At 36.7% G+C, this 17,642-nt stretch overlaps 1 protein-coding gene across 9 annotated transcripts in view; it reads left to right on the forward strand.

Annotated features, from left to right (window-relative positions):
- Window positions 1-17,167, forward strand: part of PPM1B (protein phosphatase, Mg2+/Mn2+ dependent 1B) — a 57,502-nt gene extending 40,335 nt beyond the window's left edge. For 6 of the 9 annotated variants that reach the window (XM_021392750.1, XM_021392748.1, XM_021392746.1 and 3 more), the window contains 3 exons: window positions 4,770-4,881; window positions 7,986-8,043; window positions 13,475-14,517. In XM_021392750.1, coding sequence (XP_021248425.1) covers window positions 4,770-4,881; window positions 7,986-8,043; window positions 13,475-13,780 — 476 coding nt within the window. In that variant the 3' untranslated portion in view covers window positions 13,781-14,517. The other 3 variants (XM_021392753.1, XM_021392752.1, XM_021392751.1) reach the window with 3 other exon arrangements.

The raw sequence follows: 17,642 nt of genomic DNA on the forward strand, positions 1-17,642 counted from the left end.
TAGTAGTCCTTCTCTTCTGAGAACCAGGTACATTCACTACATGATGTTATGATGTGGAATACCAATAACCGAAAATCATAAAACCATGACAAAGAAAAAAGGTCTAAAGTATTGGAGCAGTAAGGAAAAAAAAAGGGAAGGTAGGAACATCTTATCAGTGGGTGTTTCTCATGAATGTACACAGTTCAACACAGAATAAAAGGCATTGTTTGAGGAATGCTTTTGTTGGTTTTGCTTGATGGGTTTCATATATATTTCTGTGCTCAAAAGCAGTTAAATACTTGAATATGTAATTTTTGTGGTCTGTTTTTGTACATCCCTTGGTAGGATGCTGAGATCATGTGCATTGCTAAAATGTTAGTGGTTCTGTCGGATATTTTCAGAGTTATCAGAACAAAAACCCTTAAAAAAAATAGCAGTAGGAGATATTTTTGAGACTTACAATGGAAGAACTGTTTACTAAAGCTGTTCTACTAGCTTGGCTCTTTATGTCAATGGCATGTGTGTAACTGCATTCCTAAGCTGCAAATTTCAAAGAGTATTTTGAAATACTTGATAGCTTGTGATCAAGTAACTTATGACAGTGGCTTGTTCTGAGTTGCTTAATTGGTTAATTTCCAGAGTGATGCAAGTGCGTTGGACAGTAAAGTTGTGCTAGGTCAGCCTTTTCTCGCTGTCTTACTGTCACTTTCAAGTGCTACTTTCTGTTTTGTTTTCATCTGTTTTTTAGAGATCCACAGATGGCTCACAGTAAGAGAATGCTAGGCACAGAAGTTGATACTCTGATATGTTTTATTTTAGAGGATGTATCAGACATGGAGATTTAAAAACAAAACAAAGCGAAAAGAATAACTAGCCCCTCACATCATAAATAGGGATACTCGTTTAGTGTAAACTTGAATAGTTTTAGTAGTCAACTACCCTGTTAATTCAGTTAGTTGGTTAGTTAGCATTTAATGTATGTGGAATATACACTATATATAGCTGTTTGGGGTCTCTAGAGCTGGACCCGATGGAAGAAAGTGAATTCCTTCCTGTGTCGTAATCTCAGAGCTAGAGATGAAAGAAATGCTGAGATGTAAAAGGCAGTTGTAGTTCTGGTTGGGGATGTTAACTTTTGAGGAAAAATATGCATTTATATAAAACTCCCTTGAGGATAGAAAGACCTTGCAGAAAGATCTTGACAAATTAGACTGCTGGGTGGTCATAAATTAAATGAAGTTTAACAAGAGCTAGTGCCAGATGGTGCACCTGGGATGGGACAACCATGGATGTTTGTACAGAATGGTGTACGAGAGGCTGGAGAACACCCTAGAGAAAAGGGATCTGGGGGTTCTGATTGGCAGCAAGTAGAATGTGAGTCAGCAGTGTGCCCCGGCAGCCCAAAGGGACAACTGTGCCCTCGGGTGCCGCAGCCCCAGCACTGCCACTGGGTGAGGGGAGGGGTTTTCCAGCTCTGCTCTGCGCTGTGCGGCCTCACACCCAGCACTGCCTGCGGGTTTAGATGATGCAATGTAAGGGCATAAAGCTATTATTGAGCCTCCAGTGGAGGGTTACAAAGATGGCAAAGGGTCTTGGAGGGCAAGGTGTGTGAGGAGCGCTGACAAAACTAGAATGAATTTTGGTTGAAACTTTCAATATGTTTATCTCTGAGTTAAGTGAGCTTTGTTAAAAATACTTTAGGAGTAAAGTAGTAGATTTGCTTTGTAGTGGACTTCGATGGATTTCAGTATATGATGGTATCAGGAAATAATTCTTCAAGTGTCTAATTTACATTAGCAGTAGAAGTTAAAAAAAAAAAAGATTCTGCAGTTGTGTTTTTCATATTCAGGGTAAAAAACACATTGCAGTGTTACATTGTTCTCAGCATTGTTGAGAAGGTGAAAACCTTGTAAATGCATGTAAAACTGGCTGTGAAATTCATTATCTTATTCTTGCAATCTTTGTCAAACAAATGAGTGCTGCTCCAGAATTAATGCCTCATTTTTTGCTACATCATGTTGGCCCATGATGTCAAAGGCGGATGTTGGTGATACAGCAGTAGAGGATGAACCTTCCCACCAGTATCCCCTTACATTTTGTTGCCATGTGACAGGTGTCAGCAGAGGAACAGTCTGACAAGATAGCATCTGACATGGAAGCGTGTATGAAGCAGAGGTGTGTCTCTGAATTTCTCCATGAGGAAGAAAAATGTACCCGTTGACATTCATTGACGCTTGCAGAACATTTATGGAGACCAGATAGTGAATGTGAGCACAGTGAGGCAGTGGGTGGTGCCTTTCAGCAGTAGCAACAGTGACAGTTGGTCACCTTTGCTGGTGTAGCTTTTTACAAGCACGGCATGCAGGCTCTTATTTATCGCTGGTGAAAATGCATAGCTAATGGTGGTGACTATGTTGAAAATGTTGTTTTGTAGCTGAGAGTCTGCTCTATCAAATCATACTGTTGTGCTCTTTGTATATATTGTAGTTTCTGTGGAAATAAATAGAAGGCATTACTTACAAAGTGACCTACATATGCATTAGTTAAGGTGTAGTGCAAAAAGGTCATTCTTAGTCATTTGCTTTATTCTTGGATTTTTTCTATTAAGGCAGGAAGAAAAGGGGGCACATGTTTTGGTGAAATTGCTCATCCTCATGCTAGAAAAAGAAGAAGGAATCAGTTTCTTCACCATAATTCCCAGTTGGGCAACCTCTGAAAATGGGAAGAAGGCACTTTTAGTACCTTTCAGTACAGAGCTTCCTAGGAAATGGTTTTATAGTATTAAGTAGAAGATTCTAATACCAAGAAATCCATGATAATCCTGAGTTGTGGCTGCTTTAATTGCCTTTTAAAAAGCTTTGAAAATCTTGAGCTTCCATTAATATTTGGAAATTGCTTGCTTCTGTAGTCTTTATTCTTATTAATTCTTGTCACGTGTCTACTTTAGTATATGCAGAACCAGACATGGTCTCTGTTTAAAAAGTGTTATATATGTAAGATGTTTCCTATTGGATGTGACTCAGAAACATTTACATTATAGCGATACCATCTACTTCTGACTGGGTAGAACTGCACAAAGGGACAAAATCTTTGAGGGGTCTTTTGGCTGATTTCTGTGGATCTATTTGGATGAAGTGATGAAAGTCTTAAGATTTCATAATCAAGCACACATACTTAGCTGTCATTTCCTTTGCTAGCCATGATTAATTCTTAATGAGTGTATGGAAGTTGATATACGTGAAGTTTCATGGAAGAATGTTTAATCCCTTTTAGTAGTATATCCAGCTCATTCATTGCAAAGATTTTGTGATGTTGATGTAAAGTTGCAGCTTAAAAGCATAGTTGCCTGATTTATTATCAATAGTGAAACTGTTCTAAAAGTAGAATTAACTTTGGTGGACTTTGCCACAGATTTCCTTGATGCAGAATGAGCAAGTACTTTGCTAGCTGGCATATTGCTTATTTTTACACAGTAGAAATCAAGAGATATTTAAATACTAGGAAATGTAGAGTACAGTATTTAAAGTAGGTCGTGTGCTTGACTAATTTCAGAAATTCAAGTTGTTCCTTCTGCTGACATCAGCAAATTGGGCATCTAGAACTGGAGAATAATTGATTGTAAGAAACATAAGTGGTTTGTTTAGCTTTGGATAGTAGCTAAGATACAGACTGTTCTAGTTAAGAGTTCTATGTTTAGACATGAAACTTAAGAAGAAAAAATCCCCTTGAATATTATGCTAAAATACTTGAGTGTGTGTCTGCAGGAAATAACTAGATTAAGGAACGAATGGCTGATTTTCAGGAAAAAGAAAATGTCACCCATTGACATTCATTGATGTTTGCTGAATGTTTATGGAGACCAAAGAGTGGATGTGAGCACAGTGAGGGGGTGGGTGGTGCCTTTCAGCAGTGGTGACAGCAGCGTGTAAGACAACCCACATTCTGGATGGCCATGCAGATGTTTGAGTGCAGCATGCAGGCTCTTTCTTGTTTATCACTGGTGAAAATGCATAGCTAATGGTGTTGACTATGTTGAGGGAGTGTTTTGTAGCTGAGAATTTGCTCTGTCAAATGGTGTTATTGTCGTCTTTGTATCTGTTGTGGTTTCCCTGGAAATAAATAGGAGATGTTACTTCTGGAGTGACCTGTGTACTTCTGCTTGGAAAATGGACTACCTTACTATCAGTTATCTATTGTGTCAGTGTATATATTCTATTTTGGCCACTGGAGTGATGATAGTCCATTCCACTTGTCTGACTTTATTGCTTGATGGTCCTAGTTTATCCAGGAGAGTCATGACTTTGACAGTACACTGTGTTATACCATGAAGGATGACGGTGAATTCCTGGGAAGTGTTGGCTTTTTGGCATGCAACTTCTGAGCATTGTTGCAATGCAATAGGAAGGTAATTGAAACAGGCTCCTAGCTGTCACTTCCTAGTGTGAAACCAGCCTCCTAGCTGCTGTCCCCAGGATGTTTCAGGGAATTCACAGTCTACTTCAGAGTCTCTGACAGAGATTTGCTAGAAGCATAAATGCAAATGCAGGCTATAGGTTTGAATACCTCTATTCAATCATGCAAATATAGTTTACTTTAAAAGTTAAAAAAAAAAAAGATAACAACAACAACAACAAACCCAGAAACAAAAAAAACCCACTTTGTTTACATGCAACATTTTGCAGCATTTCATTCTGTCCGGTAAAATAATGCTGTCTTGTATTTTAGTGTCTTAAGGAATGGTTGGTATTAATTCAGTAACCTGAGGACTTCTTCTGTTTTTAAAATAGAAATTATGGAGAAATCAGGTGAAGAAGGAATGCCTGATCTTGCTCATGTTATTCGTATTTTATCTGCGGAGAATATTCCTAATTTACCACCGGGAGGTGGTTTAGCTGGCAAGTGAGTACAATACTGGAATTTCTTGGGCTATTATTTCACTGCAACGGATTACTTTATTTCTGTGTTCTAATGTTTTTTCTGTGTAATTGACTCAAGTCAGTAAAGGTAGTTTTCTGTGTTTGAAGCTAGATCAATTTTTGCACTACATAAGCACTTGTATCGCTGATCCCATTCCTTACAGGTAAGTGGAAAGATTGATCATATTCTAGAACATAATGTGCTAGTTTACTATTATCACAGGTCCATTAAAAAGAAATCTATGTATCTATACGTGTATATATAATTATTCTTCGCTCTCTGCTACTTCAATATGTTAAGAATGATCTATAATATAACTGGTCAATCAGTGTATCAGATTTCCTGACATCATACTCTCTCCAATGCACAGTGTCCATTGTAAGTTTGGGTAAATATTTGGTTTTATATTTCAACATATAAAGTCCTGTTCTCTGAGTACTTGTGGATATCTGTATTTTCATGGGTTGCACTTGTTGATGAGCACCATTTGCTAAGATTTTTTCTAACCTTAAAAGTGCCCATACATTCTGAACCTTTTTCTCCACTTGTATGCGTTCCAGGAATTCAGAGGTGCTGTTCAGTGAGTTGATGCATCTTGTCATCTTGCTCATTAACAACTGCATGGTGTACTACTTGAGTACTTTTGAATCTTCACATGTAAATGCTGTTAAAATTCATTTGTTTTGGCCCAGGCTACTTTTTTTTTTTAATGGACTGAGATCAAGAATTTGGCTTTTGATTACTTTCTACCCATCTTGGCTCTTAAGTCCTGTGTTGCCATAGACTGATTTCAGGAGATATACCTACAACTTCTTAGAGAATGGGTGAATTTTTGTGACCTTCAAATTTATGAAAAAGACAGTGATATATTTAGTTGACTTTACTTGTAGGAATGAGTTTGTGCATAGAAGTCTTGAAGAAGTATGATTACACAACCCCAAATTATCTACTCAAAACTTGAAACTTAAGAACATTCTCACGTTAGGACTAAATCATGAGATCTTTATGCTGTTACTAAGATGGAAGGATTTCACACTTAGTTCTTCAGTTTAAATTCCTGGACCTGGCTGACAGTAGTTGCAGAAGGAGCTTGTCTGGCTGACACCCTCTTCTTTCTTTATCAGCAGTAATAGGTAATAGTTGATCCTAGCTCATAATATGAGGGAACTTTTTCTAGCTGTAGAAATGCGGTGCAACATCTCTTGAGTAAGTTTGCAAACCTCAGCACCAAGCTTCCTTTGAAATAGCTCTGCTTTTCCAGGCGCTGTATGCTTTCCTCAAGCATCTCACTTGTGTGGAAGCCAGAGCTGTTCCATTCTTCGAGAGCAGAGATCTAAATATGTTAACTCTGCTGTGGTCACGTGATTGTAGCACGTTATCCTTTACTCTTACTTTCCCATGACTGTCTTCTGGCCTGTCTCAGATCCTCCCTGTAATGTCAAATGCTGCAGAAGAGCAATCATTCAGTGCTGAAGAAAACAAAAATCCTGAGTGACTGCTACTTGGGCATTAGTAACACCTTGCTGCTGAATTTTCCCATTGTTGGAAAGTACAAAGAAAGATGCTGTACAAAGAATGGAAGTGAATTGTGAAAATTGGAATACTTCCAGTAGCCTGACTTTAAATCTTTAGAATGGGTGTCTGCTACATCTGTGGCAGCCTTACTTGAACAGTCCAGGTGTTTTCTGTTACATTAGTATGATGTACCGTTGCTCTCCATAGTGCACACAACTGGTCATACTTGTGCCGTTCCACTGACATTAAATATGGAACTAAATGGAAAGAACCCTTACTGGTATCATCTGTGTAAGGATTCAGTTTCATTTGTCTAGAAACATCTTCTGTCACCGCTCATGGATCCCATGTTAGCTCAGCCACACAACCCTTCTAGATTTCTTCAGGTATTGACTTAACTCAGGTGCATGTGGGGAAGTTGTGTTCTTCATTGTCTTTTTTTACATTAATATGATTTTTGAAAGTGTGGCTACAAAGTTAATTTTGAACTGATGCATGTTTCTTCAGTCTTATGGGAAGTGTCTTATTTGGGACACTTTCTTCTACTGTTTAAAAGAATCTTATTTTGTAATTGGTGCTAGGTCTTCTTCAGTCCAGCTCTTGCCTCATCAGTGAGACCTCCTGTTACAAGGGAAGTCGCTACAGTTTTGGTATCATGGGAGGACCACAGATAGATGGATCCACTTAGGACATCCGGAGGTTGTAGCAGAGTGTTTTAGAATAGTTAGCCACAGCAGTAATAGAGTTGACTGTGCTGCTAGAATTATCTGAAGCTCTCAAGAAAGCATGAGGTGAGGCCCTGTTGAGTGCTGATAACTTTATACATCATTCCAGTGACCCCAGGAAGAAAGCAATTTCGTATTTATCCTGTATAACATGCAAGAAGAAAATAAGGTATTTTTCAGTTACTTGTAATTCAAAATAGCAATTCTATGAGTAACTTCTTCAGGAGTAATGGATGTGGCACGCTAAAGTAGGTAGCACTGTTGGTCAAAAACTGCGTTCGCTTCCTTTTTGGATCTTACTGCTCACAGGAGTAATACTGGATTCTTCAGCAGTCACAGTTTTGCTTCAAGTTAGCTCTGATGTGAGCAGTACTCTGACCAGTACTTAGTTTCCTGTAGGTTAAGATATCTTTGAGTGCTTGTCAAATCCTCCTTGCACTTGTGGGATCTGATTGACTTTGCTTACTTAATACATCATCCATCTTCTTAATTGAGGGCATGTTGGTGGTCATGCTGAATTAAGCTTGGAAGTTTCCTTCTTGACAAAATCTGACTGTGCAGCTGGAACTTCTCAAGGAGTAAAGGGGTAAACCATGGGGAGGATAACATGAGAAGAATGTTTTTCCTTGCCCAGTCTTTACAAATTCTGACTTAATGTTAATTTCCTAAACATTACATGGATAATGTGTGAAGTCACCAAGCATGGGCTTCATCTTAAGAGACAGGCTAAAGGTAAAACATCTAAATGTTCTGAAATCCTTAAGTATTGTACTCAAACTTCTAAGTTCTCAACACTTTTGAAATCTCTTATTATTATGCTTACTTCTAAAAACTTCTCTTTTTTAGGCGTAATATTATTGAAGCTGTGTACAGTAGACTGAATCCACACAGAGAGAATGAGGGGGTAAGTTTCCATTTTGATTGTTCATTTGTTAATGGGAACATCAATTTAGTGTCATACACTAAGCAAAATTGTATGTCACCGCCAATAAAATATCATACCAAATATATATTGGAGCAAAGAGTTTAATTTTGGCCTTGTTTTGGATGGATCTGATAGAAAAGAATTTTGACCTTGAGGACATGGAACTAGCTGACTAATATTTTTTTCAGTCAAGCCTGTGAGGCAGCAGTGTAGGATATTTTTTTTTTCACATGATAGTTTACTACCGTTAAAAAATTATGGTTAGCATATTCATTTCATGAAGTGTAGAAAACTTTGGAACACTGAATGTAAAGGATAACAAGACTAATACTTAGTACTCTGGGGATAGCTAAAGAAAGTATGTATTCTGTGTGCAGTGGCCTAAGAACAGTTTAAATTGCTTTCTGTTTTCATTCAGTTCTGATTTTTGAAAAGATTTGTATTCATCTGCCCTGCAACCTGAAGGTTGTTTAAAATATTTATGTTGCAGTGTGCTTTGTGATAACTTCAAACCTGTTTTTTGGGTTCTTCGTAATTATGTAGTATAAAGAGTAATTCCTAACAGTTGTAGTTAAACTTGTTGAAAAAACGTGTGGGAGATTGCTTGAAGAACTACAGTGTTACTTTGTAAAGGACTGCAAAAGATCACAGATTGTACAGAAGACAGGTGTACCATCTGTGTGAACTAATCTGTGAAGGTACAGTTCATCTTCTAGTAAATTCCTCATCGTTGGATTTTTCTTTTTTTTCCTGGAGATGACCACAAGGTCCTCAGTGATGTGGTCATTACAATCGGTGTTGGAGAGATGTCATCTTTTATTATAAATACTTTGAAATAGATCATTGCATATTCACAGCCTGAAGGTGCACAGCATTACCACAATTATCTTTGTGTATTTCCTAGCATCTTATTCTTTGACTACCTCTTTTTGGTTAATTTATTCTCTAAGTTACAAAGCTTTTTGTAGGGTCACTGTTCTGCTGATGAACAAATACAGAAGAAATTTCCATTTTTTCTATTAGGATTCACTCTTTTTTGTTGTTCAAAATTGATTTTAAAAAAGTATAGATTTCTCATTTAACTTGTATCAAACTGTGCAACAGTACCTGCAGAACAAGCTAAACAGGGGCTGTACTGTTTGGCTCCCTATCATAGGATAATTGCAAAATGTTCTTTTTTTTCCAGTTTCTTTAGTTCTTCAGGAAACTGTGTGCTACCGCTGTACATATTTAGCCATGATGTTATAATATTGTTCCTGCTTGGGAGGGAAAGTTATTTGCAAAAGTATTTTTTTTTGTTTCATCTGATTTTTGTTGTGATTTCTTTTTTAACATAAAAACTTTATGTAATGATGAATTTGTGGAGATGTCATTTGCCATAGATGATTTTGTGATGCATGTTTTCAAAATCCAAATTTAGTTATTAATAGCCATGTATGTTTTCTGAGAGCCCTACCATGGAGTACGGCATCTTTTTTTGTATATTGACTTGAAATTTTTACACGTCTGTTACAATTTAAGAAAATGAGGTAACTGAAGTAAATATGAAAGTTACATCCTTAGAAAGGATTATAGCTTTGACACTGATTACCTTTAAAATCACTGCGCATTTGTTTGGAGTCTTTTTGATTTGGTTTCTTAAATGTGAAATGTGAGCGTGTTCCAGTTTACTTTGCAAACTTCATCTTCTGTTGCTGTTGAGTTGAAAAGATCAGCAGTCTGAATGATATGCTTTAGATATGCTACACTGGATGAAATTATAAGATACCGTTTTCCAGTCAGTACGTTTTTGTTTTGGTCCTAAGTGATTCTGATCCAGAGCAGTTTGGGAGGAGGGTGCTGCCACTTAGTGAAGGCTACAATTCCTGTTTGTACTTTCCAAACAAATAGGAATTGTTTATCTCCCTGTCTTTGAGTGTGGGACCAACCCAGTGGGCCCCATCTCCAAGGTGTCAAAAACGTGGCTCCTATGATTGTGTTATTCGGTCCTTGGTTCTAGGTATCGGGTAGAGATCCCGTAGTATTTTGAACTGGACTTTAAAGGAGGGGCAAAAAAGGGAAGGAAGCTGTAGAGTTGTGCAATGTCTACACATTGTGATAACGTTGCTACACATCTCACATTTAAACAGGAAGCAAAGGTAGGAAGGAAACATACGGTGCCAACCCAATGATGAAAGACTGAAATCTAAGTAATGCTTCTGTTTTAACGTAGTGTGAAGCAAGAGTAGTTCTTAATACTAAAAATTACTAGTTGGAGATAAAGGCAGAGCACAAAGGTGCACTGACTTGAACTTGAGAACTGTACCTCGTGTGTATTTAATAGCATACTTGTCTGTTAGAATGTGGGCGTAATGCTTGATTCTGCTGGTACAGGCAGTCAACTTAATATTAGGGCAGAGACTTTTTTCTTACCTTTACAAGAAATGAAGTAATTGTTAAAATACGAGTGCATTCAAGTAAAAATTAAAAAAGCAAAAAAAAAGCAAAAAACCAACCAGAATGTTTGCAATTTGAGAACATGGCTTCCTTCTGAAGCATTTACTTTTTAGTGTTAAACAATTTCAGCTTGTAACCCTGTGTTGTAATAGCATGACAAATAAGTTCTTAGAAAGTATATAAATCAAAACTGAGATAATATCTTTCTGGATAAGGTTTCTTTTAAGTTTGCTCTGCACAGATACCCATTAGTATTGTGCTTGGCTTTGACTTGTTTCTGCCACTGGAGCTCATGATTCACGGAGTAGCTTCTTTCAGTTCTTCACATTTATGTTCTGTTATATTTATCTTCTAAGAATCTTTAACCTAAGTAGGTATTGTGTAGAGTTAGAGACTAATGGGAGTAAGGAATCATTACTGTGGCAGTATTCAGAGATAACAGCATGTCTTCAGGGTATAGCAGTCATTACAAGTTTTCTTTTACCCATCTCACCACCGTACAAGTATTGGACAGATGTGGAGCTGAAGAGAGCCTTGCATTGGGCTTGCAACCAGCAGCTCTGCTGGTGTTTCAGCAGAGAAGTTTCTGTTATAACTGTGGTGACTTGTACTCCTGTTAAGTGTTTATGTGAAGTCGTAGAAATCTGTTACGTATTTTGTGCTCCTACTGCATAGTGCAGTTAGGCTGCTTGGAGGTATGTGTAATTTAGAGACAAGAAACGAAGTTAGTGACTATGCCAGCAGTTTCAGTGACATTTGTTTGAAGCTAGCTTTGTGCTTGAGTATCTTGCTTGAGATAAGTTGTTTCTCTCTTGCTTTTACTTTATTGATACTCTATTCTGGCACTTTGCTGAAGCAAATGATGTCATTAAGGGCTGTGACAGATCATTTTTAAAAATAACTAAATTCTGACATGCTTAAACACTGTAAATCAAGTGTTCCTAATCCATAATAGGCTTTTATATACAAGTAATATTAACATGCATAACTTGTGTAAGAATTTAATGCTTGTGTTAAATATAGCTGCACTAATGATGCACTAAGTTCAGTTAGAACATGAAGGAAGACAAGTGCTAACTTACGCAATTATCTTAGCTTTCAGGAAATTTGGGGGACCTGTTCTAGCCAGGCATCATTAGCGAGAAATCTATGTGGTAATGTATCCATATTGTAAGATATATAAAAGAGATGGTTTCTATCCTACTGTTACATTTGGAGGTTTTTGTCCACTAGCACTGAGGGAGATGTGGTGAGCTCAAAATAAACCAGCATCAGGCATATTACACAGGAGCGAAAATATTAAGCTGAGTCTCCCAAAAGAACTATGAAAGATCTGAGTATTGTGAAATTAGCGTTTGTTTGCTATTGTCAACCTTGGAGCAGAACTGAGGAATTACACAATTCAGATATTCTCCAAACTTCAAAAGAAATAATTCCTCATCTATACTTCCTTCTTTAATAACAGCTATATATATATATATATATATGTAGCTTTTCTTTGGTGAAAATCAAAAAGATTGAATATATCTGTAGTCTCATCCTGGTGCTCTGATTTTTCACCAAGTTGATGAGTCTCAGTGCTTTAGAAATACCCTCTTTAATTTGCTTCTCCTTAATGGGCTCTTGGAGATCTCTCTGACTGTGAAAATGCTAGTGCATGGGAGTTGCAACATTTGAAACTGAGACCAGGAAACCGCAGTGGAAGTACATCTCTACTTAGGCAACAAATTAGGCTTAGAGGGATGGCATTTTATGTAACACCCATTTTTTGCTAAAATTGTCCCCTTTTAACTTCAACTTTGCTAATCATTCTCAGTGCTTCTATTCTAGTAACATTCCAGAATCAAAATCTTACTGAACCCAAGATACTATCTTAGCACTGCTGTTAAGTTGTAAAGGAGTGTTTGCAATACTTGTAGTTTATGAAGCTTTTGGACTAGATAACAATAAAATGAGGTCAGCATTAAAAGAGAGCGGTCTGGATTTTGCCTCGGTTGCAAAATCTGCCAGCTTTGAGTGATCTAGTTCCATTTGTCTAGTTTGATAACTTGGTAGGTATTAATAATTCAAAACATGCTATTCCCTTAAAGTGACAGCACGGCTTTAGCACTTGAAATTTTAAATATGTAGCAGATGTACAAGTCCATTGCAGAAAGCAAAGACGCACAGCAATGATAGACTTTCCACTGAAGGCCTGTAGCCAAATGGGTGCTTTGCAGAAGAGACCTATGTTCTTTAATCACTGCTTATTTAGTTTTTTTGCTGTAGGTTGCTAAATCTGACCTTAAATGGCTGTTCCACCAGTTAATTTTTCTATATAGTACACACATCACACATCTGCCCAAACCACTGTCTTGCATTCTTCAAACACCCCCATTCCTGGTGCTATAAGTAGCTGATTGTTTCTTTCTTGGCAGCATCACACACTCAAAAAACATTCTTTAACATAGGATTGTTTTTAAAAACACTTTGGAGCATTTATTCTGATGTGATTCTTCAGTTAAACTGTTTGCGGTGGGGAGTTGCCTGTTCTTTTTAGTATGTGTTTCACACAGCTGCTTTGCCATTAGCTGTGTGAAATTCACGATTAAAAATACTGACCTGTTGGCTAAAGAAGCTTTAATATTCACATTTTGTACTGTCTGACAGCTGATCACCGTTGTGGAGAATATCAGCTGTGTCCACTGGAAGACAGTCTGAATAAAGATAGAGCTTATTGGGAGGAGGTAGCATTTTGATGCTGTCCAGCTCAAAATGAAGTGGTTGACAGTGGTGTTCCAATAGGTATCATTTTTTAAATTGTTGTGTAAAATAAACATGTTCTGAGATATGTTGCTAATAAGGTGCTTTTTTTGTACTTGCATTAGGACGAAACTGATGTTTTTTTCAGTCAGAAACGTTGTTTTTAAAATGTGTTCCTAAAATATCCTAGTTTAACTACTGATTTTTTTGGGGTCTTGAATCCTAAAAAAAGGACCCTGGCGAAGCCGAGGAAAGTGGAACGCAGGGAAAATTGGTGGAAGCGCTCAGGCAAATGAGAATAAATCATAGGGGGAACTACCGCCACCTCCTGGAAGAGATGCTGACTAGTTACAGGCTAGCTAAGATGCAGGGAGAAGAGTGCACTGCTGAATCAGCTGCAGCATCTGCTTCTGATAATCACGCTGGACCCAGTGACCCTGTACCACACAACCCCACAGAATCTGGGAATCGCCTTGCTGAAATGCAGAGCTCAAGTGAAGATTCAGGGACGAATGAGATGAGCGATAAACAGACATGATGTCTTTGTTTTTTCATAGCGAATTTGACGCTTCTCTTCACTTGGCATATTTTCCTTTGTTTATATCTCAACATTTGTCACATCTATCCTAGAAGTCTGTGTGTTTTTGTTTTCAGTTGTTTGTACAGGTGGTTGACGTAAATATCCTTTTTTCCTTAGAAGCTGAAAAACTATTGTATATTACAGTAGTTACATTTTATGTTCTATGGCAACTAGTTAAGTTCCATGTGAGGTTTTGTTTTTAAAATTCTGTGACACCCCCAACAATAGGACCTTAACATGCTAATGCAAACAATAAATTTAAAAAAAAAAATCAAAAAATGTCTAAGTACATTCTCAAACAACGTTTTGATGGTATGTTTGCTGATTGTAAAATAATTCCCATCTGAATGGTATCTTCTGTGCAAACCGTTTGAATTTTATGAATACTTCCATCTTTTTCCCCAGCATCGTAACTGCATGTTTGTATTTGAATTTTGTATAGTTTATATTACAATTAAATTACAAAACCTATGATGTCTTAGTTTGTCACTTTCTTCCTGAAATGTGTATGTTTTTTTGATCTAGATTGTATCCACTGTTGATAAATACTTATTTTCTAGATGACTGTATTCTTATTTTCCAGGTTGTAGCATAACGTATAACCAGAAATGAAAATGTACTTAGAATTAGTACATAGTTTGAAGTTCAAAGAGTTTGTGTTGAAGTGAAAATAAAGAATATGCTGTGGAATAATACTTGTATGCATATTGACTCTTTTAAGCAAGTAATAAACTTTGAAATGCTTTCTTTCTGCCATTGAAACTTCTCATAGCTTCTCATTTTAACTCACCATTATGTTCATTATAGTTTCTGCAAATATTTCAGTAATTTTAAGTTCGGCACACTCATTATTAATCCTCTATTTGGGCAACATTTCTCAATTTCAAGTTAAACATCAGTAGTATAAATGAATAAACGAGTTATTCTACTTAGGCTTACCTTCTACCATATCTTTTACTTGTATTTGTGTATGACCCGTGCATTTGGGTAGGTCATTGATGATAATGGGAGTTTACAATGGTGGTAACTAATCTGCTAACAAGTTAAATCTGGAATTGTTGTGTCCGTAGTCAGTCCGTAGTATAACAATTGCATAAAAATGTCCTTGCTCAACATAGGTACAGATTTCACTGCCTTAATGAAACAGAGCCTATGGGAATATCTGATGAACCAGAGATTCTTAAGTTTTAGTGCTTTGTTGGCTTTTTTATTCTGTAGATGCAGTAATATCTGTTGATAGCTACGATGTAGTACAGTTTTAGGTAATGCTTACGTCTTTATGTTGTAATAGTTTTACTGGGTTCATGTCTCATAAAAGTGAATTTTCTCGTGTAGTTGAAGAGCAGAGCGTGTCTGTGTGTGGAAGTTGGCAGCTACGAAAAAAGAAAAATGTATTTTTATGCTAGTGTTTTAATTAATTATGCCACTTAAATCCAAAGTGCAACAAAATGTTTTCATTTGTTTTGGTAAGAAGTAATATTTCTCCTCTTCTCTTCCTGTAGGGTGCTGGAGATCTAGAAGATCCGTGGTAGCCTTACAAATCTACTAAAATGCTTTTGATTCTGAAAGGGGGAAAAAAACTTTTAAATCTGTTTTCTTCAATACAAGGGAAAATTTCTGGTGGATTTCCAAGATTTTGTGAAATGGGCAGAAAGATATTAGAATTTTCCATCATTCGTTCATGTTTGTGTTTTCCGATATTGCCACTCTTAGCATTGCCTGTACTACAGTATTTTTACCAGCCTCAGGCATACTGATTACATCTGTAATGAACTTTGGCCCTAAAAAGGAAGGAAGGAGTGATGCTCTCAGCAGATCAGTGTATGTACCTGAGTTGCATGGGATTGTAGTTGTACTCTGAAGATACACTGTGGTTAAATGAAATTACAGCATACAAGCACGAGAGAGTACAAGTAATTCTGTGAGACGTTCCTTATTTCACTTTACCGAGTTGGAAGGCTTTGCAGCTCTGTGGCTTGGAAGTAATTTCAATTGGGCAATATGCTATCAGATGTGTATTATTATTATTATTATTTTTAATTTTCCAATTTTACCTGTATTACCAGACCGTTAGGTTTCCCTGCGGTGTCCAAATTGTGATATATTGCCTATTGCTTGCTTGGAGATAAGTGTATTTGGCAATAATATATGAAGATTCTAGGCATCTAAAAACAGTAAGAATTTTACGCATGTGTACAACACACCCTTACACTCTTGCTAGAGAAAATCTTTTAAAACCAAACTGATGAATTTCTAGTTAGTAGTGACTTGTTTTGACATCTCTCACAGCTGCAGGTTTTTAAAAAAAATGCTGAAAATTTGCCTTTATTATAATGTAAATTGTGATTATTTTTTTGTTCTATATGTGGTTTTCTATAGTTTTTTGATTTTTTTCAGCTTAAGATACAGACAGAAGTCTTGTGTAATATGGGTATAATTTTTAATTGTTTGCATTATTTTCAAAGTTCAAATTATCACTTTGAGATTACTATAAATACACTTAAAATTATCTATTTTAAATTAAGAAAATATTAGAGATATTTTCATGGGTTCAATGACCTTTCATTTTATAAGCAATGGGCATGGTACAGAGTGGCTGTCATGTAAGGTACTTGAAGATTCTTAGTTTAATTCTATTTTTGCAATAACCTTGACTTTTTCTTCTGACTTCTTTGAGTTGTGCATGTAATGAGTCCAGTAAATGCTGAAAATGGGGAAGAGTAAAGTATTTATCTAAAGTAAAAGCTATTGGGGAGGGGAAACAATGAATGTATCCATCTGTACATGATTTACATGCTGTGGATGCCTTGTAAACATTTTCCTATTTGTTTAAACTGTGTTTCAGCGAGGATGTAATTGCCCTTGTGTGTAGTTTTAAGCTAATGACAGTCATCAACTGGTTTTGTGTGAAATGGAATTCATGGTATTTTTCTGTAACTTTATCCCCATGGTGAGTCTGTAAAAACCACATGCTCTTTCATAGCAGTGCCGAAGGGCAGCTTTCCCCATCATTTTGATTCACTGTGTACCTGATTTTTAAAATTTTTTTTTGGTCTAGAGAAGATTATTGCCACAATATATTTTATTTATTCATTAGATTTTAGCTTTGTAAGTTAAAGTGTTCTAAATGACGATGTTAACAGGTATTTGTCCCTTTACTGTTATTTTGGGGGTTGTTAAAAGATAGAGAATGAAGAATGCAAAATGGTTTATTGTTCCGACTATCCGCTCTGGTCCAACCCTGTACTGATAGTACTTTCCCAGTATGATATTGTGATGTTTCATACAATACAGTGAACATAACCAACTTGTTATCTTCAATAAAGGATTGCTAAAACAGTGTGATACGCTTTATATTTTCTTGAGAAGCATTTATCAGAAAGTGCAAGTGTTGTTTATAAAAAAAAAAGAAAAAAAAGATAGGGTTTACACGGTTTTTTGTTATACAGTCTGGTGATGGATTTGGTTCTGTTATGCAGGGAACATCGTTCTTTGCCACGAGAAGCCAGGAGTCTCTAAGTGGGCTTCTCTGTGAGAGGCAGAACAGTATGAACGGCATTTGAAGTTCCTGCAGTAAATTCATCCCAAGTTCACTTGAAATGAGTCTTATTCTGGCTACCAGAGAATGTTGGTTTAAAGTCTAAAAAATTCAGGTTCAGCTTGACGTTTTAGTCAGTTCACTTGCTGAAGTTCCTGAAAGATCTGAGGCTAGATCTAGAAAGTTTTACTTGTATGATGTTCTAGATAGAAACAGCTAGAATGTGAATGTCACTTTAATTTTTTTTACTGATTTTTACTTTTAGTGGAGTTGTTTAGTTGG

The sequence above is a fragment of the Numida meleagris genome, chromosome 3 (genome assembly GCF_002078875.1).
Source record: "Numida meleagris isolate 19003 breed g44 Domestic line chromosome 3, NumMel1.0, whole genome shotgun sequence".
Classification (NCBI taxonomy): Eukaryota; Metazoa; Chordata; class Aves; order Galliformes; family Numididae; genus Numida; species Numida meleagris.